This window comes from Cydia strobilella, chromosome 4 (genome assembly GCF_947568885.1).
Source record: "Cydia strobilella chromosome 4, ilCydStro3.1, whole genome shotgun sequence".
Lineage (NCBI taxonomy): Eukaryota > Metazoa > Arthropoda > Insecta > Lepidoptera > Tortricidae > Cydia > Cydia strobilella.
Genome location: NC_086044.1, coordinates 18,401,852 through 18,426,519, shown reverse-complemented (window position 1 = coordinate 18,426,519; position 24,668 = coordinate 18,401,852). Strand labels below are relative to the sequence as shown.

Genomic DNA, 24,668 nt, shown 5'->3' with positions numbered 1-24,668 from the left:
CCGCCTTTTCCTGAAAAATAAGTCATTAGATAGTGATTAATTTACTAAAAAACAATTACATTTGAAAAAATACAATATTGCTTTCTTCTAATAAATTATTTGTATACTTAAATTTTGTTTACAAGTTTGAGAGTTTAGAGAATAATTCCCCTTGAGCAGTCGTTCCTTTTCACGCTAATTTTACTTTCAAACATGAAATATTTAATTTTTAATGTTTACTAACAGTGCCACTCTTTTCGTATTCAAGTAATTTTTATTGCTACCTTGCTAAAACCATACACATCTGTAATCGAACCTGCAAAATAAATTTTTACTACGTAACCTTGTAAATTGACCTCTCGATGACATTGACGCAGTGACGCATTTGCTGACACTGACGTTTTATTAAGAATGTTGCTATAAAATTCCGTTTCCACAAGGATTCAGGAAATTTTGGTCAAATATCTACCTTTTTTTAAAGTTTATCTATTTTAATGTAACTAATTAAACATCTTGCGATTGCTGGCTGGCTATTGCTATAAAGTGCGAGTGCGACATTAAATAGTAGAAATTAAGTAAAATGGAACTAAAAAATTCCATACTAAATTGTTGCCATGTTTAAGCATTTTACGTCAAAAATGTTACAGTTACGTAGGAAGTGGCGCCCTCATTTATTTTCTACAATTTCTTGTCGGACTATACTTGCGAATGCGAATCTTGCGATTATCAGTGTTTTGGGAAGGTTACCCTACCAAACATATGATATTTCGCAGTTTTTTTGTGTCCGTAATCTAATCTTGCCTTGGCGCTGCCGCGATAAGCGCAGCGCTGGAAACCGGCTCGTAGCGCGAACGCTAGTTATTGCAGTGTCGTTCCACGTGCCATACAAACGCCGTAAAAATGGCTCACGCGCTAAAGAATTTATCAGTTCAAGTGCTTAAAAACAACAATGTTGAAGCCATCGGCGCAGCCGCGGTGAGAGCCAGGTAAAGTGTACCTCGCCGGCACCACCCGGTTATTTACGTAATAGTAATACACCAATAGTCATAGATTGTAGATATACAATATGACCTTGTGTTAGGTTATTTTTTCTATTTAAAATATTATCTTACTAGAAAACTAGTTACTAATAAGAATATATCAGGTAATATATAAGGATGCCATCAGGCGGGCCGTATGCTTGATTGCCACCGACGTGGTATAAAAAAAACCGGCCAAGTGCGAGTCGGACTCGCGCACCGAGGGTACATTACACAATTTAAACAATGTATTCTTTATGTGAAACGTGAGTGAAAGGTAAATTGCGGTTTACGATTTATGACGTATTAAAAAAACTACTTACTAGATCTCGTTCAAACCAATTTTCGGTGGAAGTTTGCATGGTAATCATGGTACATCATATTTTTTTTAGTTTTATCATTCTCTTATTATAGAAGTTACACGGGGGGTGGGACACACATTTTACCACTTTGGAAGTGTCTCTCGCGCAAACTATTCAGTTTAGAAAAAAATGATATTAGAAACCTCAATATAATTTTTAAAGATCCATAGACACCCCATACATATGGGTTTGATGAAAAAAAATTTTTTTGAGTTTCAGTTATGGGAAACCCCCAAAATTTATTGTTTTTTTCCTATTCTTGTGTGAAAATCTTAATGCGGTTCACAGAATACATTTACTAAGTTTCAACAGTATAGTTCTTATAGTTTCGGAAAAAAGTGGAGGTGACATACGGACGGACAGACAGACAGACATGACGAATCCATAAGGGTTCCGTTTTCTGCCATTTGGCTACAGAACCCTAAAAATGGTACTCTATTTTCGGTTATTACTCGTACCTATCCAAAGAGGCCCTGACCTTCCAAGGTCTGACTGGCAAACGGAAACATGGTCGCCCTAAATCTACTTGGCGCCGTTCTGTAGAGCAATAGCTGGGTGTATTGGGGATGGTGTGGGAGGAGGTTACCTAAACTGCCCAAGACCGAAGTCAATGGAAAAATAAGATTTGAGCCCTACACCCCAGCAGTACAGGATAAGAAGTCTCATACCGGTCATTTAGAGACTAGCTTCACTACATCTGCATTGAAAAAGACAGCAATGCAGTTAAAGGGGCCCACTGACTATCAGTCCGCCGGACAATATCGGCCTGTCAGTTGTTCGGAACTCAAATTTTTGTTCTAACTGACAGGCCGATATCATGCGGCGGACTGATAGTCAGTGGGCCCCTTAAGGGAGCTTTCAAGATAAAACACCTGCAGCTGTAGTTAAACTTGAACTGGAGTACATATACTTGTATTTTTTTTAAATAAAATGTCTTATAAATAGAAATGGCTGCTTAAAATTTTAATATTGAGTCTAGGTATTTTATTATCAGTGTGGAATATTTAATGGTAGAGTATTTTACAATATGCCAATGTAAAATGATAATGACAGTGTAATTAAAATACACTGAAATGTCCAAAGAATGAATGAACTATCAAGTTAAATGAAATTCATAAACAGAATTCTTCTTCTTCTTCCTTGCTCCATCCCACTTCAGGTGGGGTCGGCTCTCCTAATTATTTTGCGCCACGAGATTCTGTCGAGGGTTGTCGGATCGGGTAAATTGTTCCTCTTAAGTAATTGGGTCATGCTGGTCCACCATGTTGACGGCGGGCGTCCCTGGCCTCTCTTTTTCTCCGGCAGGTTCAGAGCTTTTTTGGCAACATACTCTTCGCCCCTTCGCATCACGTACAATGGTACGTGATAAGAAACAGAATTAAAGAAATTATTTCTTATCTAGTTACTTTATTGATCAGGCTCAATTATGTTTAATGGTGCACCGAACTGCTGTACTAAGCATAAGTACAATAACTAATTTTGAATAATTATATTATAGAATGAGATTTCAAATTTATGAAATAAAACTATGAAAACGGATTATATCGCGTATATTGAATTTATAATACATCCCGACGTTTCGAACTCTTTACAGCGTTCGTGGTCAACGGGTGACTGAGGAAAAATTACAAAATGCAAAAATACCCACATACTAAAATAATGAACAATCATAGACTACAAACTTTAAGGCTGGTTGTACATGCAAAATCGGTTCATAAGGCTAGTTATACACTATAATTATTTTTCAAGTAAAGATATATATATATACGCGATAAAAATAAACTATGCCGGCTCCAACCCTACACCACGGACCCGAGAAGATTTAATTCCCTCCTAAATTGTAGGAGGGTATCCCAATATGGGACCGGCAACAAACTCGGCGGGACACATCTTTTCAAAACATCAGAATGTCCAGCATCATCCAACACTACGGTCTCACAGTCTATGTCTCGCTTGCTCCTTTATCAGGTGGACTACAGGATCCCAAGCTGGTGGTAGAGAAAAGCCATGGCAGCATATATCAGTCAATGTTGTCTCATTTTTGGCATAATCATTGTCTCTACAGAGGCAATACCCCTCAAAATTATATCAATTTTATTTGATGTATGGTTGGTGCCCCAACTTATGTACCCACATTGCCATACTAATTGTATAGAAAAGTGGATCTTAACCTAAAACGTTTACTCATATTCCTCGCGTTCGTGCCGGCTTTCGTCCACGGCTCATGGGATCCTGGCATCCGCCTGGCAAATAATCCCAGGAATTGGCGTAGACACTAGTTTTAGCGAAAGTGACAGCCATCTGACCTTCCATCCCAGAGGGGAAAACTAGGCCTTATTGGGATTAGTCTGGTTTCCTGAAAATGTTTTCCTTTACCGAAAAGCGACTGGTAAATGACAAAGGATATATTTTTTACCACCACCTAAATAGTTTACTAAAGTAGTTTTTAATTCTACAGCCACTGGTGGAGCCAAGTGCAGATGGGCCCGCCTGACGTGATCCTGGGCATCACGGAGGCCTACAAGCGAGACACGGACAGCAGGAAGGTGAACCTCGGCGTCGGCGCCTACCGCGACGACAACGGACAGCCCTTTGTGCTGCCTTCCGTTAAGAAAGTGAGTTGATAACAAGTGTAGTCTTTTTAGGGTTCCATACCCAAAGGACGGGAAAAGACCCTATTACTAAGACTCCGCTGTCCGTCTGTCCGTCCGTCTGTCTATCTGTCACCAGGCTGTATCTCATGAACCGTGATAGCTAGACCGTTGAAATTTTCACAAATGATGTATTTCTGTTGCCGCTATAACAACAAATACTAAAAATAGAATAATATAAATATTTAAATGGGGCTCCCATACAACAAACGTGATTTTTTTGCTGTTTTTTTCCGTAATGGTACGGAACCCTTCGTGCGCGAGTCCGACTCGCACTTGTTTTTCTTTTTTCTATTTGTTTTGTTATGTTTGAACATCAAGGTGCACCAACAGAAGGCCATAACCACACTAACACAACCAGTTTTTATGGGAATCTAATATGAGTTTCCGCAGAGGGACCGGCATTTGTCTCTGTAGGATAATCTTACGCATATAAAGGTTGGTAACGATAATGTGGTACATCTGGAATTGCGACCATTTCTTATAAAAAATATATATTAGCATACTGTCCACATCAAATTTTAATGTTGTCTTACTCAGCTGTGTACAAAAAAAAATGTTAAGGTAATCCTTGAACCACATTCACCAACCTCAATTTTAACATGTATTAATTAAATTTAATTTAATCATTTAATCCAGATAACATTGATCCATAATTAAAACATACAAAACATTTGCAATAAAAATAAAAATAAATAAGATTAAGTATAAAAGATAAAAGATAGATAATTAACACCAATCTCAATTGTCAACAGGCCGAGGAAGTACTCTACGGCAAAGGCCTGAACCACGAATACGCACCAATCGGCGGAGAGGCGAGCTACACGGACGCCGTGGCTAAGTTAGCCTTCGGTGACAACAGCCCCGTCTTGGCTGACAAGTCCAACGCCACCGTACAGGTAGGTCATAGTTCAATATCAAGCGCAATAACAGTCCTATTTTGGCCAAAAAGTCCTCGGTCTCCTATAGTCATCTACATTAAGTGTCACCAAACAGATCTGGGCCCCGAGCCTGCCAATCTGGCCCGAAAACTAGCCAAATTCTATACAATCTGACCCGCGAAAAGGAAACAAAGGGCTGACCGTAAGGTCCAATCGAGTCAACAAGTTTGGAAATCCCTGATATACTTCTATGTAGTACCTACACTAGTACTATGTGCCTCACAATCCTATACCCCAGAGGGCAAGCTGTTGGATATATTCAGTGCACTATAAGATATGACGCCGCAAGTTCAAATCTTGTCTTTAGTAACACGGCCATATTGTATTTAATCTTAAAGGATCAGTGAACAAAACTACAAAGTTCAGAGCCAACTCCAATATGTTTATTTATTATCAGACCCTGTCCGGAACCGGCGCGCTGCGGCTCGGCTTCGAGTTCCTCGTCAAACACTACGGCGACAAGGAAGTGTGGATGCCCAACCCCACGTGGGGCAATCACCCCCAGATCTGCAACACCCTCAAGATCAACCACAAGAAGTACCGCTACTACGACCCTAAGACCTGCGGACTGGACTTCCAGGGTGCCCTTGAAGATATCAACGTAAGTAGACTTCACTTTAGAACTTGAGGATGACAGAAAAAAAAGAGAAAATAGTGAATGAGCTCTTAGAGAGCCAATGCCTCAAACACTGGCGACAAGGAAGTGTGGATGCCCAACCCCACGTGGGGCAACCACCCTCAAGATCAACCACAAGAAGTACCGCTACTACGACACTAAGACCTGCGACCTGGACTTCCAGGGTGCCCTTGACGATATTAACGTAAGTAGACTTCACTTTAAAACTTGAGGATGACAGAAAAAAAAGAGAAAATAGTGAATGAGCTCTTAGAGAGCCAATGACTCAAACACTGGCGACAAGGAAGTGTGGATGCCCAACCCCACGTGGGGCAACCACCCTCAAGATCAACCACAAGAAGTACCGCTACCAAGACACTAAGACCTGCGACCTGGACTTCCAGGATGCCCTTGACGATATCAATGTAAGTAGACTTCACTTTAAAACAAGGATGACAGAAAAAAAGAAGTGAAAAGAGTGACTGAGCTCTTAGAGAGCCAATGACTCCTCAAACACTGGCGACAAGGAAGTGTGGATGCCCAACCACCTCCAGATCTGCAACACCCTCAAAATCAACCACAAGAAGTACCGCTACTACGACTCTAAGACGTGCGGACAGGCCTTCTACGGCCCTGAAAGATATTAACGTGAGTAGACTTCATTTTAAAACATGTTTAGAAATGACAAAAAAATGTAAGAAAAAAGTTAAGGAACACGCGGAACGCACGCTTCGCATTGGTTAAATAAAACAAATGTATAGGTATAGTGGTTTGGTGGTCGTTCGTCGTCGATGTTCAATGTGATTTCAATTTTACACTGACTGGAGTCAGTATAAACAAGAGAGCGTGCGTTTTGTCAGTTTCGTGGCTCTACCGTTTGTCAAGAGATATAAATTATGCAATTGGTTAATTTGTAACTAAAAAACATAGACAACCCTTTCACGGGCTACCATTCACAGATCTTGACTGCAATAGGTTTATCACAAGAATAGCATAAATATTGCCAGACTGAAGAATTACCCACTACTTGCCCCGTAAAGTCAGCAGCAGAAGTTGCTAAGCGGGCGAGGTGTTCAAAATTACCTTGACACGCCTTACCTTGATTCTCTTAACAATAAAGTCGCGTCAAGATCATTTTGAACACCTGGCCCGCTTAGCAACTTCTGTTGCTAACTGTACTAAGTTTGATCGACCCTGACCGAGAAATTATGTTGCGCTGCTCCACTTGTGTAAAATGCCATTCTAGCTCGAGAAAAATTCAAAATCCAATAAAGATAGCCAGATAGCCTTGGCCTTGGACGAAACTATTTCAGCAAAAGTTTAAAAATACTTAGGAACTAAAAATATATTCTTTCTGCGATATAATTATAAATATGATAAAACTTGCTGTTTTATCATATTTAGCAATTGCTTGTAGGCTCCGTGAAACCGATTCAGTCCGGTTTTGATAAAGACAACGGCACCCATTCGTGGCCATGGCGTGATAAGATAATAGCGAGTCGATGGCGGGTTTTGCATAATTTCGCGATATCCACTTATGTCACAGATAACGAGAGCGTCATCAAATTCCGTTTATTTCCCCGGTCCCGAGAATTTTATTTTAATAACGGTCAAATTCAAACTACTAACCAAAAAAACCGGCCAAGTGCGAGTCGGACTCGCGCACGAAGGGTTCTGTACCATTACGTAAAAAACGGCAAAAAAATCACGTTTGTTGTATGGGAGCCCCCCTTAAATATTCATTTTATTCTTTTTTTAGTATTTGTTGTTATAGCGGCAACAGAAATACACCATCTGTGAAAATTTCAACTGTCTAGCTATCACGGTTCATGAGATACAGCCTGGTGACAGACGGACAGCGGAGTCTTAGTAATAGGGTCCCGTTTTTACCCTTTGGGTACGGAACCCTAAAAACAAGACAACTAACCAAAATAGGTCTTAATTCGAAAACACAATATTTAGCGGTCAACGTTTCAATCGGTTTGTCTCTTTGCAAAACATTTGTATGCCCAATAGAATTTTATTAGAAGATTTATTGCACGGAAGCTAGTGACCTCGCTCCATAGTTACGCGAGTTACAGATGTATGTCAACCGCAGCGATCTAATTGCATTTGACGTGGTCACACATTACCAGGTACAGCTGCATTGACGACCGGTCTGGCCTAGTGGGTAGTGGCCCTGCCTGTGAAGCCGATGGTCCTGGGTTCGAATCCCGGTAAGGGCATCTATTTGTGTGATGAGCACAGATATTTGTTCCTGGGTCATCGGTGTTTCCTATGTATTTAAGTATTTATATATTATATATATCGTTGTCTGAGTACCCATAACACAAGCCTCCTTAGGCTTACCGTGGGACTTGGTCAATCTGTGTCAAGAATGTCCTATAATATTTATTTATTATTATTTATTTATTTATATAGGCAGCATTAGCACTTTGTCACTATACCCTGACCATAGGTAGATAATTTACTGACGTACATAAAAAAGAGTGGTGTTCTTTTAAAAGTTATCGTTCCGGAAACCTCTTTTAACTGTAAAATCAGGTAGGACCGGAAACATTGAAAAACTAAATATCGTTATCTTCCTCTATCGCTTTTACTATATCTACGACACGCGGTAGGCCCGCTGTTTTTAAGAAGTTAATAATAATAAATAATAATCTACTGAATCCAGTCTATATGTAATGTACTCATACTTATTCTGCGTCTTCAAAACATGTTTATAAAAAGTATTTGATAAGACAGTCTATAGTTGTTAATGTATGTAACTTATTATTGCCTATCCTCGAGGCAGCCAGAACAATAAATCATTAAACTCGTGTCTGATTTAAAATAACTATTATGTAAGTATCTACTATTTGCCACGGCTCTAATATTTTCAGTTGTAGCGCGTCATGCTCACACGTCACTTGCACGTTGCATTCTTTCTATTAATTTTTTTTGTCACAAACTTGGCACGAAAAGAAAACATTTTGTGAAAGAGCCGTCGAGGCCGCAGAATGTTTTTTTTTGGATTTTGAATAAGTAGTACAGTAGACGTCAACGATGTTTACATTTTTCGCCTTATTACAAAGAAGTTAAGATACATAAGTGTTAACGTATCTTTGACGTCGATTGTACACGGTTTTAGAATAGAGGGTATTACTGCAATAATCTGCCACCAGAGTGCAGCACTAGCCCCTTTAGTAAACTTTAACCTCGTAAGGCCCAATGTGCATTACAATGTACACTCTGTTTCAATCTAATTTGAACCTTACACTAACTAAATTAAGTATTATTTCTTTTGTTTCATTGTTTTCTAAAACAAACAAAATTCACCCTAATCTATACAACAAGGTTCAAATTAAAAATAGGGAAACTTTGTATGGTGGGCCTTACGAGGATATACTAACTTATACATACTGTACCTTTAACAGGTTTTTGAGAAGGTTTCAGAGATAATAAAATATGACATTGATACATCAAGGTGGTTTGTTTACAGAGGAACTCTCGGGAAATGCGAATCCGAAATTTCGCTATCTTCCCGTTTTATCGCTCGAATATGCAAGAGTGACAGTGACAGAGATGTTAGATAATGAAATTTCGATTTTCTTGTTTCGCGATAGACCCTCAGATTGTGGTAGTGGCGCCCCCTACGCAAAGTTTCGCGTATTATATTCTATTATTCCACCAACCGTAGCCAACCCCCGATTTTTAAATTTTTAAGTGGCAAAAAGGGTTCAATTGGTGTTGACAGCATTGCCAACGTTAAGACTGAAATTAGAAATACTGTCTGTGGTACGCGTGCGGACCTCGCAAGGACTAAGTTTTGTCAGGCAAGGACTAAGTTTTCTGTGGCTTGCAGAAAATCCCCGACGGCTCGGTCATCCTGCTCCACGCGTGCGCCCACAACCCCACCGGTGTCGACCCCAACAAAGAACAATGGAAAGAGCTTTCTCAGGTGAGTGTTCTACTATACTATACATATAGTAAGTAAGTAAATACACTGTAAGACAATACTTAAGGCGGTTCCCTGAGCCAGAAGGCGAAAAATCTCCTTATATGATCATGTTTTTCTAAGAGGCGTTGATATTCGTAGACCTAGAAAAAATATATGTAGTTCTTGACTATATTATCTTTAACAACATAGCTTCCGATACACGAATTATGACACTTCGCTCGATACAATTAATTCCCAAAGTAACCTCTAACTCGGACTTTTAATCCTACTTTACTCGGTTATTTATTATGTGATACTATAAACAAAAAAAGAAGTAAAAACAATCTTAACATAAATAGTAATTTCATAGCTTTAGAATTTCGATATTGTAAGGTAACGTTTTTAAAATAAATAAAAACCGACAAAATTCGATCAAAATTGACACTTGGCGCGTATGTTCTTTCCCGTTCTTTCTTGGGAAATGTGACAAAGACAGCGGCAAACCGATGGAACGGCCTTAAGCTAGAGATGTTTATCTTTGTAGTTTTTTTTATTTTACACTATAATTGTACATACAAGCTAGCTATCTATGTTAAAAAAATCCTTTATCCCGCATACATATCAATGTGGTTCAGTGAAGGGGACGGACTGAAAATCAACTCTGCGCAGTCAATTTGTAATGAAATGGCTGACGCAGCATATGCTGAGCCCGTTCCTTTTGCCGCGAATGCATTTTTTTTAAATGTTATATTTTGTAAACGATCAGATTTTTTTGTGTGTAAATAAATGGTTTCTTATTCTTGTTCACTTTATTGCACCACGAAAGAAAAATTCAATAACAGATTTACAATGTAAATAAAGGGAGCAACAGGTGGTCTTATCGCTGTAAGCGATCTCATATACTACTTACTTCTTGGATTGCTGTTAAAGGGCTGTGTAATCATCCTTTGACATATTAAACCTTGAACGCCATGCCTATGGTGTGCGGCGCGTCATCGTGAACCCTGTCCGAATGTACGAAGGTTGATATTGGGCTGTAGCCGCGCGCGTTACATGACGTCTTTGGCGGTAAAAGGGTTAAATTGAAGTCTCCTTGCAGCTCGATAACAAAACTCGAAAACAAGTGTATTGTTGCAACAGAATCAACAGTTTTTTTAATTCATTTATTTATTTGGAGTTTTAATCTTAAGATTACGCCAGTCCCATCGTACCTTAAACTAAATTACAATGATCTAGGGCCTGACAGTATACTGACTGATATAATTAATTAATAAAATTAATTAATTATAATTGATTAATTATTATACACAAATAAATATATCTCCTTTGCCTCTTCTGAGCTTGGTGGCGCATGCTTTGAAAAGCGCCTACATCTAACCTATTTCAGATTTAGTGACTTCATCAACAATTGTCTTTTACCTTCGTTCCGCACACATTCCACCAGTACATGTTAAACATCCTCTACAATATATGTGCTTTTTGAAATGGTGCTTCTATATAAAATAAAACTATTAAAACGGATTATATCGCGTATATTGAATACCTACAGCGCCTACAGCTGACAGATATAATTATTACGAGTTGATAAGGAGATCAAGGGTTTATTTCTTGTTTATTGCCCAAAGCACCCATTCTCTTCTTAATAAGACTATGCCACTATTGTATGATATGTGATCATATAATAGTGGCATAGAGTCTTTATCTACAGCGATGAGCCACGATCAAACTTTGTTACATATCTGTATCTTGTTCTGCCTAATCTAGAAACAAAAAACATCGAGAAACGCGAGTTAAAAAATATTTCTATATCAACGATTATGTTGATTATATGAATTATATCATACTTCCCTTGATATTTGGTAATCTTAACATACATACATATAATCACGCCTATTTCCCGGAGGGGTAGGCAGAGATCACAGATTTCCACTTGCTACGATCCTGACATACCTCTTTCGCTTACTTCATTTTCATAATATTCTTCATACATGCTCGCCGGTTTAGGGTGCTCTTGACCTGTGGTTTCTTCGGGGTTTCCCCGATCTGATCAGAGAAAGTCCGTCGAGGTCTACCCCTTCCAATTCCCGCTTCTACTTCTCCCTTATACACTATCTTTGTTTGCCTGCTTTCACTCATTCTTTCCACGTGTCCAAACCATCTCAACATACCTTTCTCAATTTTTATCACTACATCTTCGGTCAGTCCACACTTTTCCCTTATCACACTATCCTAATTATATCTAATCCGTGTAATCTTAAAGCCTTGTATAAGTTATTTGATGTCATAAATCCATAATATAGTTACGCAAGTAAATTATGACGCGCAAACTGTTTTGAAAAAGAAAGTCTTGCCGATTTTGTTGCGCCATCTTCTCGAGTTGAAACAAGCGGTAGTTGTAATATGCCTAAATTGAAAAAAAACGATCTTATCTTTATCGATAAAACAGTTATAATCCTCCAGCAGTTGCTTTGTTATTCAATTTGGAACTCTTTGTTATGCAATAAAAGTTCAAAATAGATTTTGGAATATGTACAAAAAATTGTACCGGGGGTCTAAGGAGGTTAAATGAACCTTATTCCTATAAGAAGGTATATTTTTTATATTCCCTCGTTTCTTATAATTCATTGTAAATATCCAGCTGATCAAGAAGAAACACCTGTTCCCGTTCTTCGACATGGCGTACCAGGGCTTCGCGACGGGCGATGTGAACAACGACGCCTTCGCCGTGCGCCAGTTCGTGCAGGACGGACACCAGGTCATGCTGGCACAGAGCTTCGCTAAGAACATGGGTGAGTTGTGCCAGGCGTGGCTCACTCCGCGATTTCGTCGCGTTGATACAAGTACATGCGGCCCACACCAATTTTAGTGTCTAGCCATAGTAGTTGCCGTACCTACTATTAAGTAGGTACTATTATTTATTCTGTGGTTGTGCACAAAAGACGGTGCTGCCGCTCATTTCACGCATACACACCTGTGTAACTCCGTATAAGATAAATACAGTCTAAGGAAAAACGTGCCTCGGAAATCAAGAAAATTAGATTCTCGCACAGATGACTCTACCACCAATTCCAACCTTTGGCCTATTCATTTCATTTATTTCATTTATTCTCGGTTTGATGGCGTAGTATCGTTGCGGTACTTAACTATTATACATAATACACATATGTATGTTCTTATCTGCCTAGCAATGTATTATTACAACTTTGCAATAGTTATTACAAATAACCCATGGTTGTTTATCAGTTGTTTTATGGAGTGTTAATTGAGGTTATCGTTATTCTATGGAAAAATCACCATATTTTCGACCCATTGATAATTTTAATAGAGATGACAGTGACGTCACACACTACGTTCATACGATAACCAGGTCAGGTAAACAGATACGCAACATTACAATAACATAATAATAACATACGAGTTAAATTTAGTTAATAATAGCGTCTACAGGAAAATACCATCTGCTGATAAAATGAAGTGGCGTAGATTAAATAAGTCGGTCTTGGTAACAGCAATTGAAGATCCTGACCTATTCTTGCAATTATCTATCTTCTTTATAAAATGTACATTAGGTATGTATTTCTTCGATACGATGCAAGGGTTTTTTTTTATAATAAACATCAACTCGTAAAATCATTAGAGTAACACTCACATTGTAAGCTACTCAGGCTAGCTTTATTCTGAAGGCACATCGAACGTTTGTTTTGTTTGAAAGAAATAATAATAAATCATGAAATTCGGACTACTTAGGTTTTCACTGTTTCTCCATTGTCAGGGAACTCAAAAAGAGACCATTGAAAGTAACAAGTACAGTTGACACTGTTGGCACAAGTGAAACCTGAATTATTCTAAAAAAATATAGAAACTAATTCTAATTTCAGGCTTATACGGCGAGCGCGCTGGCGCCCTAACTATTTGTTGTGGCGACGAGAACACCGCCAAGATCATTATGTCGCAGCTCAAGATTATGATCCGCGTCATGTACTCCAACCCTCCCCTGTATGGCGCCCGCATCGTGCAGACCATCCTTAACGACCAGAAACTCAAGGATTTGTGGTGAGTGTACCGTCAAGATCATGATCCGCGTCATGTACGAACCCTCCCCTGTATGGCGCCCGCATGTGGTGAGTGTACCGTCAAGATCATGATCCGCGTCATTTACGAACCCTCCCCTGTATGGCGCCCGCATCGTGCAGACCATCCTTAACGACCAGAAAACTCAAGGATTTGTGGTGAGTGTACCGTCAAGATCATGATCCGCGTCATGTACGAACCCTCCCCTGTATGGCGCCCGCATCGTGCAGACCATCCTTAACGACCAGAAAACGCAAGGATTTGTGATGAATGTACCGTCAAGATCATGACGCAACTCAAGATCATGATCCGCGTCACGTACTCCAACCCTCCCCTGTATAGCGCCCGCATCGTGCAGACCATCCTTAACGACCAGAAAACTCAAGGATTTGTGGTGAGTGTACCGTCAAGATCATGATCCGCGTCATGTACGAACCCTCCCCTGTATGGCGCCCGCATGTGGTGAGTGTACCGTCAAGATCATGATCCGCGTCATGTACGAACCCTCCCCTGTATGGCGCCCGCATCGTGCAGACCATCCTTAACGACCAGAAAACTCAAGGATTTGTGATGAGTGTACCGTCAAGATCATGACGCAACTCAAGATCATAATCCGCGTCACGTACTCCAACCCTCCCCTGTATAGCGCCCGCATCGTGCAGACCATCCTTTAGGACCAGCAGTTCAAGGATTTGTGGTGAGTGTACCGTCAAGATCATGACGCAACTCAAGATCATGATTCGCGTCATGTACTCAAACCCTCCCCTGTATAGCGCCCGCATCGTGCAGACCATCCTTTAGGACCAGCAGTTCAAGGGTCTATGGTTAGTACCTTTGTGTTTTTTTGACATTGCATCATTTTAAGTCGTATTTTTCTAATAAAATTTCCCGTCATCTAAAACATCGTATGACCATTCCGATCGTCAAAATGTACAACCGAGCAGTGCATTTGTACAAATGAGCAACTTAAATTGTGGATAAATAAACTTAAGAATATTAAAACCTAAAATCTATTTAGAAGTCTAGAAGCTTAGATAGCAGTTAAGAATTGAAACCTAGATTTGATCTTCGTCTCTTTCGCTTTTACGTCATTACGGTAATATATGGATCCTGTAATACTGACCACTTTAAATAGTTTTACTATGGCAGCTTTAATACAATCTTATTTTGGATTAAATGTAAGGAATCGAATGGTACCCTTACTTTTTTGCTTTTAGGAAGTTAAAGAATAACTTAAATTTTGAAACTTTAAAGTTGTATTTTTGCATTCTTTCCATATTGTTTTTAGATGCAATAACGATAAAATTGATTAATGGACTGTATTTGCTAAAAAATGTTTACACTAACTTTACACACCCGTGTATACTATATTTTAATAAGAAATCGCGGAACAAGTAAATATCAATGGAAAGTGCACAAATCACATACCTTGAACTCGAGGTTTGCTGCGAAGAAGGCTAGCTTTGGGCGGCTCTGGTATCTAGGAATATCGTGCAGCTGCTGTCTTACCGAATTACCCTCTACCTGGACCAGCCTACGAGCTTAGCTTTGTACTTTTCCACCGCACACATGTGATTGGCACTGATTTTATACTATTCTATACTTGGTTAAGGCTAAAGAGCGACTTTAAAGTAGTTTTCGACAACGGAGCACAGGACAATGTGTGTTCTCTCCGAAAGTAACGAGAACGAGTTATGGCTACCGGAAATGGACTCTTAGTGTTGCCCTAAATATCACGGAAGTCGTAAGAAAATAGGGTTGTGATCCAAAACCGATACGAGAGTTAAACATACCGCCTACCTAAATATACAATATTTAATAGCATTAGAATACGACAAACTTAAGACTAAATCTATGCTAAGTGACGATACTATGGATGTTAATCTGAAAGTGGCAGTGGGCACAGCTTGACGACGGGTCTTCTGTATTGACCAGTAGCTGTCTGAACTGTGACAACCCTGCACACACCATCAGCTCCAGGATGTAGAGCCACAATGCGGCCAAGCGGCCATTTTAAGGGACTTGTCTGCTCATTCAACAACAGAACCAAGGAACCGACGACAATATTCGTGTTCACTTTATTCCAATTTGTCCTCTGTTGCAAGGTATGAACGTATTCAGCATGCCACCTGCGCCAAAAGTCCTGATGCATTTTCTGGATCAGCTTCCAGCGATGGCAGGGGCTTATTTTTTGATCGACAAGAGTTTCCTCAGGGACGATCGACAGAGGTTCTAACGTTAGAAAATGACCGGGCGTGAGCGCGGCGAGGTCATTTGAGTCCGAGCTGAGGGGAGTCAAAGGACGAGAGTTCAGCAAAGATTCAATAATTGTCGTCACGGTATAAAGCTGTTCGAAGGTTAACCTCTGGTTCCCTATAACTCTAGCTAGATGTGTTTTTACTGAACGAATCCCAGCTTCGGCTAAGCCATTGAAGTGGGGACTTCCCGGTGGATTAAATGAGAATTTTATTTCTTCCGCATCAGCAGCACCTTTCATGAGAGAACCGAGGTAATTACTGGCTCCAACAAAGTTTCGACCTTGATCAGAGACAATATGGCTACACCGACCGCGACGAGCGACAAAACGTTTCAGTGCACAGAGAAAAGCTTCAGTCGACAACTCTGAAGCAAGTTCAATGTGGATGGCCTTGGTGCTGGTACAAACAAAGACACAAATATATCCTTTGAACGTCTTAACACCGCGACCACGTGCGAAGGCGATATCGAAAGGTCCGCCATAATCTATGGCGACACTCGAAAAAGGTTTTATTTGAGAAACCCGACATAAGGGTAAATTTCCCATAAGCGGCGCAGACGCCGGGGAGGGATTGGCGCGGAAGCATTTGACGCAGCCACCAATCACTGCCTGGATTGCTCGCTTGGGCGATAAAATCCAAAAGGATTGCACAAGTAAATTTTGTAACGTTTGGGCACCTGGGTGTAAGAATCTTCTATGATATTCGTCAATTATTAAGACTGTTAACCGGTGGGAGCGAGGCAATAATATAGGATGCTTGACCGAATATTTAATAGGCGAATTAGCCAAGCGACCGCCCACCCTGACGATACCCGCACTATCAATGAACAACGAAAGCTTGCGCAAGTATTTTGGCAATGAATTTAAACGACCCTCTCTCAAGTGATTGATCTCTACACCGAACGAAGTGAGCTGCACATGTTTTACTAAAAACATGAGAGCTGCTGTCGTCTCAGAGGACTGTAGAGATCCGACAACCTTCTCGTTCTTAGACGACCGTAAGAAACGAAAACAGTAGGCTAACACACGCTTTAATGTGAAAAGCGAGGAAAACCTGTTGAGAAGTGTATCAACCAAGTCAGGTTCGCTGGTGGCGACTAAACTACAAATCCGTTGCTCATCAACGATAGCATCGTTGGCTGGAGCGTCCAAAGCTGAACAAGGCCAATCTTCTTCCTTCTCTAGGAGCCATGAAGGGCCCTTCCACCAAAGATCACAATCGACCAGGTCTCCAGGCAATAACCCTCTGGATCCTGCGTCAGCAGGATTATGATGGGTGCTTACATGGTGCCAACGATCAGGAGCGATTATATCCTGTATATGGCTAACTCGGTTAGCCACAAAGGTTTTCCAGCGCGATGGACACGACTTAATCCAAGCCAAAGTTACGCTAGAGTCAGACCAGGCAAATATTTCCTCCACAACATGCAGAGGTTCTAATGCTTCTTGGACAGACTGCATCAGATCCGCCAGCAGGACGGCAGCCTGAAGCTCCAGACGACAAATAGATTGTTTACGCAAGGGCGCAACCTTCGATTTTGCACAGCAGAACTCTACAAATATAGAGCCCTCTGCAGTAACAACACGACAGTAAACGACAGCGGCGTAGCCTCGTTCTGAGGCATCACAATATCCATGCAATTGTAACGAAACAAAAGAGTGGATGATGCGACGAGGAATGACTACGGATTTCAACAACGACAATTGAGATCTGAGTCTCTTCCACTCTAAGGCAACTGCTTCAGGTACATCATCGTCCCACTGGACCCCAGATGACCACAGGACCTGCATTAAGTATTTCGCATGGAAAGCGACAGGACAGAGGAATCCTAACGGATCATAGATGCGTGCGATGTTCGACAAGATAATGCGCTTGGTGCATCTTTGATCAGTGGGTGTCGCTACCTCAAACTGGAACGAATCTGTCTGAGGACGCCACGACAAACCTAATATTTTAAGCGACAAGTCAGAGAGTTCGTCAAAGTGTTTGAATTCACTTGAATATAACTCCGAGGAGGGAAGATCAGCGATAAATCCCTTTTGATTGGAGGTCCATTTTCTCAAATGGAACCCACCCGACGACAAAATTTTGGAGAGGTCTGATCTGATTTGTAAAGCTTGCTCAATAGAGTCAGCGCCCGTGACAATGTCATCGACATAAATATCTCTACCTAGCACGCGTGCACCTTCAGGATAGACGGTTTCAGTCTCCTTAGCCAACTGCGCTATAGTCCGCAAAGCTTGGTACGGAGCCGACTTTACCCCATAAGTAACTGTGCGCAATCTATAGTCTTTAACCGGGCCGTCACTCGAGGAACGCCACAAAATCCGCTGATAATCCGTGTCTTCTTCCGGCACGAGAATCTGACGGTACATGGCTTTAATGTCACCTGTGAAAACTACTTTGTGCCACCGAAATCGAGTAAGTACATCAAAGATATTAGTTTGTAATTTAGGTCCTGCCAAAAGGGTATCATTCAGCGATATACCGTTGCTGTCTCGAGCACTTGCATCGAAAACTGCACGAAGAGGCGTAGAGACAGACTCTGGACGCAACACAGCATGGTGTGGCACGTAGTTAAATTTCCCGACACTACTTGAAGGAGGCTCTACCTGTTCCATGTGACCGCTGGTTTCATACTCTTCCATGAAAGAGACATAAGCTTTACGAAAATCCGCATGCCGAGATAGCTTGCGCTCTAACGAGAAAAGTCTTCGCAATGCGATTTCACGAGTGTCCGAAAATGTAGGCTTATTCGTAGGGTCGACGAAAGGTAAGGGTACCTCGAAACGGCCTTCACTCGTACGACAAAAATTATTAACGAACGTATCTTCGCAAAGTTGGTCCTCTTTCGACAACACAGGTTTACTGGGACTACTAATATTTTCTAACTCCCAAAACCTTTTTAGAGAACTATCCAACGACAAATCTGATTGCGAAGGGTTCGGCACGAAAAAACAATCCTTCCGACAAGTTGCGAAGGATTGTGCATAACAATCACTGCAGTCCCCCATAAGAACCCAACCAAAAGTGGTCTCTATTGCTCTTGGTTGACCCGGCTTGCCATCTCTTCGACCGCTCAGAAGAGACGAAGCGAAAATCTGAGCATTAAAAAGTAAATCGATTGGTCCCGGAGTAGCAAAGTCAGGGTCAGCAAGAGACAAGTGTTTAATATGCGGCCATTGCGACGAATTAATTGCAAAGCATGGCTGGTCTGGAACGATGGAAGGAAGCAAGGCTACTCGACAATCAAAACCCTTTACATTTGTTCGATTGGGTTTAACAGAACACACTAAAGAACCACAAGAATTAACCCCGGTGTGTCCAATGCCAGTTATTGATTCACCTGATTGACTAATGTGCAGCCCGAGCCGCTTAACACAATCTTGTGACATGAAGTTAACCGCACTAGCAGGATCTAGCAAAGCACGAACAAGCTGATACTGGCCCGAGCCATCTCTAACAGCTACTCGAGCAGTAGCAAAGACAACTGTTCCATTATCTGAGACAGTGGTCAAACTCACTGCACTGTTCGACGAACCGCTCACAACTGGTTGCGGTGAAGGAACAGTTTCCGAATGTTCATCTTCCTTTTTACCGAAATGTAATAAAGTGTTGTGTGAGTACCCACAAATACTACAACGTGATGTGTTCTGACACTGCTTCACTTTATGGTTCTTTGAAAAACAAGACACGCACAAACCTTTCCCTTTAATGAATTTAAACCGGGCAGAGGCATCTAACTTTTTAAATTTGTCACAAGTATCCAAATTATGCTGGTCAGAACAGAAGTCACATACTGCTGTTGCTGCCACAAGAGTGACCTTTGTCTTTTTTTGATTAAAAGTAACATTAGTTTGTGTCTTATTTGAAGAATTGCCACCTACCATAGACTTAGTGTCCGTCGCTTCTAATGCACGAATCTGCTTTTCAAGAAATTGTTGCAAAACTTCAAAGTCAGGAATTTCATTTGAATTAAATTCGAGTTGAAAAGCCTCACGTGTTGATTTATCTAATTTGGACCACATTAAATAAAATAGCATAAAATTTTTATCCGGTAAACCAAATTTTCCTAAAACCTGTAAGGTTTCCTTAAATGTGCGACTTACTTTTTCCAATTCCACTGCAGACTTCGACTTGACTTGCTCACACAACAACATTTTCTCATAATAACTAAAAACTATCTGTCGTTTCTTATTGTAGAAGTCGTTGAGTGCATTATAAGCATCTATGTAACTGTCGTCTGAAATTGGGTAATTCTTTATTAAGTCTAACGCCTTACCTTGAACGCATGTTAATAGATAGTGCAACTTTTCTATGTTTGCTATATCTCGTTTGTGAATCAATGAATTAAACAATTCAATGAACGATAACCAATTTTCTAATTTACCATCAAAAGGTTTAATCTGAATTTTAGGTAATTTGGCCGAAACACTTTCACATTTTTTGGTTTTGAAAGAATCTTCATCACTCTTTATGACTGGCGCCTTTTGCCGTAACCTACTCAATATTGATTTCACCTTGCGTTCAAAGTCAACTGTAACCGAGAATTCTGCACTAATATCTTTACACTTTGCTAAAATAAGCTTTTGAGAACTATGAAAAGAGGACGTGATGTCCGCTATATCTGAATCTACATACCCATCTAGGTCATCACAGTCATACAAAAATTCTAGTCTCATGATAGCATAGTTACGCTCTATCATATCCGGATCAGCACTGACACTGTCACCACTTTTTTCACTGTCCGAAACCATTGTTATCTCCGCGTAATAAACAGAAACCGAAACGAAAATCCGCGTAATATACAAGAAAACACGGAACGAAAACGACAATAAGTGTTTTTGTTTACAGAATACGGTATAGATAACAACTGACAGCAGTGACAGTGACAAGAACGGAAAAATGGAGCGTATCTGTCACTTGGCTTGACAAGTAACTTATAAGGCAACGACAATTCACGAATGGATAAACGGAACGCAGCTGTCACAATGCTGCCAACAAAAATACTACTAAATTCTACCAAACTAGTAAACTACCAAGTCGAACTTTCCGGCAGCCATTAACTAACCGAACGAAATAAGTACCCTACGAGTACAATAAAAAATCAAATTTTACAACGCGACAAATATGATATTTTTAGCTTAAAATAGGTAACTTTTCACAATTATCCGGCTCGAAGGACCAATGTTTTTAGATGCAATAACGATAAAATTGATTAATGGACTGTATTTGCTAAAAAATGTTTACACTAACTTTACACACCCGTGTATACTATATTTTAATAAGAAATCGCGGAACAAGTAAATATCAATGGAAAGTGCACAAATCACATACCTTGAACTCGAGGTTTGCTGCGAAGAAGGCTAGCTTTGGGCGGCTCTGGTATCTAGGAATATCGTGCAGCTGCTGTCTTACCGAATTACCCTCTACCTGGACCAGCCTACGAGCTTAGCTTTGTACTTTTCCACCGCACACATGTGATTGGCACTGATTTTATACTATTCTATACTTGGTTAAGGCTAAAGAGCGACTTTAAAGTAGTTTTCGACAACGGAGCACAGGACAATGTGTGTTCTCTCCGAAAGTAACGAGAACGAGTTATGGCTACCGGAAATGGACTCTTAGTGTTGCCCTAAATATCACGGAAGTCGTAAGAAAATAGGGTTGTGATCCAAAACCGATACGAGAGTTAAACACATATCTTCTACTTCCTCGCGTTATCCCGGCATTTTTGCCACGGCTCATGGAAGCCTGGGGTTCGCTTTGACAACTAATCCCAAGAATTGACGTATGCACTAGTTTTTACGAAAGCGACTGCCATCTGACCTTCTAACCCAGAGGGGAAACTAGGCCTTATTGGGATTAGTCCATAGTGTTAGTATTATTAGTAGTATTATTTCCATATATTATTTCAATATCTACATTATTGTGACAAATTGCTCATTTGCTATCTATGTTACTAGATTTTGTTATAAAATTGAACATGTGTTATGTAATGTCTTGTTTCACTAGACTTATATTGACCGGGATATAGACCGTGATTACCTTTTGTATTATTTGTGAGCTCCCGATATTTCGACGCAGTTACATGCATCATGTTCACGGGTGACCACACGGTCTATATCCCGGTCAATATAAGTCTAGTGAAACTAACCGTGAATCATTCAAAACTCTAATGTCTTGTTTGTTTGTGCTTACGAATATAATTTTATTATATTCTATTCTATCATCGCTATCCTATTGCAGGTTGAAGGACGTGAAGCTGATGGCGGACCGCATCATCACGATGCGCGCGGAGCTCCGCGCGGGCGTGGAGGGCGCCGGCTCCAAGCTGCCCTGGCAACACGTCACCGACCAGATCGGCATGTTCTGCTTCACCGGCCTCAAGCCCGAACAGGTATGTTGTTGTTGTCCTAAAGTCCTAAGGCGCCCTAAGAGGGCATCCGGCTCCCTTTGAATAGGGACAGGACACTCGGAGGCCGAAAGCGATGAGTACATTATTACACGGGACAAAGTATAGCGAGGTGATATCATCAGTAAGCTGTTCAAAATTTTATCCGCTTTTCCTGTGATTGGTGAATCTTATCCATCCTCATTTTCGTATTGCCGTACAAACAGATCTTTATATTAAAACGTCAGAAAACTCCTGGATTCAGGTAACTACCAAAGCCAGGAAACTGAGTTATGTGGTTATATTCTCCTCATGGGTACATATGTACAGATTCCTGATACTCGCATTGCCGTGCGATCTCGCGTCTTACCACTAGCTAATAACTATTAGCTGATAGTAATCGCTTACTATCAGGCTATTTGTCTGCTCGTTTGCCTCCTATAACATAAAAAAATATCCTCTAGTTGTTTAGAAGATGTTTTTGATAAGCAACAAATTAGTCCTCGAATCTAACCGCTACCTTTCACCTTCCAGGTAGAGAAGCTGACCAGCGACCACCACATCTACCTCACCAAGGACGGCCGCATCTCCGTCGCCGGCCTCTCCAACAAGAACGTGCACTACGTCGCCGAGGCCATCCACAAAGTTACCTCCTAAGCATATCACCTTACCACATGCCTTTACTACAGCGCTCACAGATATAAGTTACACCTTTAATTCAGGAGCGAATAGAGGTAGGGCGCAGCTTAGTACCCTTTTATAATGTCAGTGTCAAGATCCGTCGAGTCCCACGGGCACATTATGGGTCAAGAATAGCCGGGTCCATACAGAGTGAGCATACGCGCGAGGCAATTTCCTCGCGCACAAAACGGCCAGTGTAGACGTGCCTCGGCCGAGGCGGCGCGCGCGAGGCACGTCTAAAAATGTCGCTACAACACGCGCGAGGCACGTCCACACTGGCCGTTTTGTGCGCGAGGAAATTGCCTCGCGCGTATGTTCGCTCTGTGTGGATCCGGCTATCGACAATCAAATTTCACTTCTAAAATTAAAACCCTAAGGTAGTTTTTTGGCTGGCAAATTAAGACCCCTGAGACCTCAGGGGTTAAGGTTCCGATTTAGACAACAAGATGGCAGAACCTCTAACGCTTAAGGAACTTAAACTTTAGAGGGCAGCCGGGTTAGCACATGATTGGCTCGACAGTATCTCGCCGCGAGATAGACTACCCGTCCCTCTTTAATTATTGCAGTTAGAAAAAGACGGGCAGTCTATCTCGCGGCGAGATACTGTCGCGCCAATCATGTGCTTGGCCTACAGCACTTGCTTTGTTTACTTTTTAAATAATAAAGTTGCATGTCCTCCAATGTGCACTAATTTGACTAAAAGGAATTTTATTGTAACTTATATATGTGTAAGTGCTGTAATGAGGTCCGAATAGGTAGTGCGATATTATGTACATAGTAAGTGAACAGTGAAATGTGAAACGCGATAATGATTACTTTGAAATTCGTGGTTGTGGTAGTTTGTAATAGTTGTTTTGTTATCAACCGGCATCGAGGAAAGGTTCCCAGTTTGAGAACCGATGCTTTTGTTGAATTTAATGAAAACTTACAAATGGTATCCTGTACTCAACCTTTTTTATGAGGGCCGCAAAGACGATTTTGCCTTGTAGCACAGAACAAGTTGCCGTTGTAGGTACCGTACAGAAAGAACACTTTTTACAAACCCGAAATTCGACAGCGATTCAAGGATGAATCATGCTGTCCCTTTCTAATGTACGGCACTATTCCTTTCGGCTATTTAGGGTTGTCAAAATTCAAGTCATTATCTTATCTGTGGTCGTACACGCAAAGGCATGTCATGCTATGCCAACCCCAATAATTACTCGGAGCAATGCTGAGCCGAGTTTGCCCGAAAGGAGGAGTGTCTCCCCAGTGCTTATAGTCCGGGCCGCAAGATATATTTGCTTAAAGGTGACGTCCGGTTGGCAAGGTTATGTTTATATACCAGGATCACCTGACGGCCCGCAGGTTGAGTACCGCTGGTGTAATCTATTTAAATTATTATTATTGCACTAAATCTCAGAGATTTGAATCAATCAATAAGTCTTTTTACAGTTTATACGAATACATAAAATGGCACTAAATCTTTTCGGTGACCTTCTTTGCTATTTACTGCTGAATTGTATACAGTACCGAGAGAACACAGTATTTATTCATATATTTTCGATTAATTTTTGAGATATCTAAAACACTCGAGTATAACTTGAATGTTATTCTATTATTTGAATTTGTATGTTTGTTGTTTAAAAATATAAAAAGTCTAAAATTATAACTCTTTTTATTTTGGTTTCCAGATACTTATCTTTAAAAAAGTTTAAAATTGAATCAAAGGGATTATATAATTTGGATACCTAGAAAATAATAGTACGTATTTTTTATTACATATTATGGAGTTCCC

The 24,668-nt window shown here is 40.6% G+C and overlaps 1 protein-coding gene across 1 annotated transcript; it reads left to right on the top strand.

Moving 5' to 3' along the window:
- Positions 1–778: 778 nt before the first annotated feature.
- LOC134740778 (aspartate aminotransferase, mitochondrial) lies at positions 779–24,528 on the top strand. Its single transcript, XM_063673381.1, has 9 exons — positions 779–965; positions 3,819–3,975; positions 4,767–4,910; positions 5,350–5,553; positions 9,413–9,508; positions 12,126–12,276; positions 13,366–13,540; positions 22,066–22,216; positions 22,745–24,528. The coding sequence occupies exons 1-9, from the start codon at positions 880–882 to the stop codon at positions 22,865–22,867; spliced, it is 1,287 nt and encodes a 428-aa protein (XP_063529451.1). The 5' UTR covers positions 779–879; the 3' UTR covers positions 22,868–24,528.
- Positions 24,529–24,668: the final 140 nt, after the last annotated feature.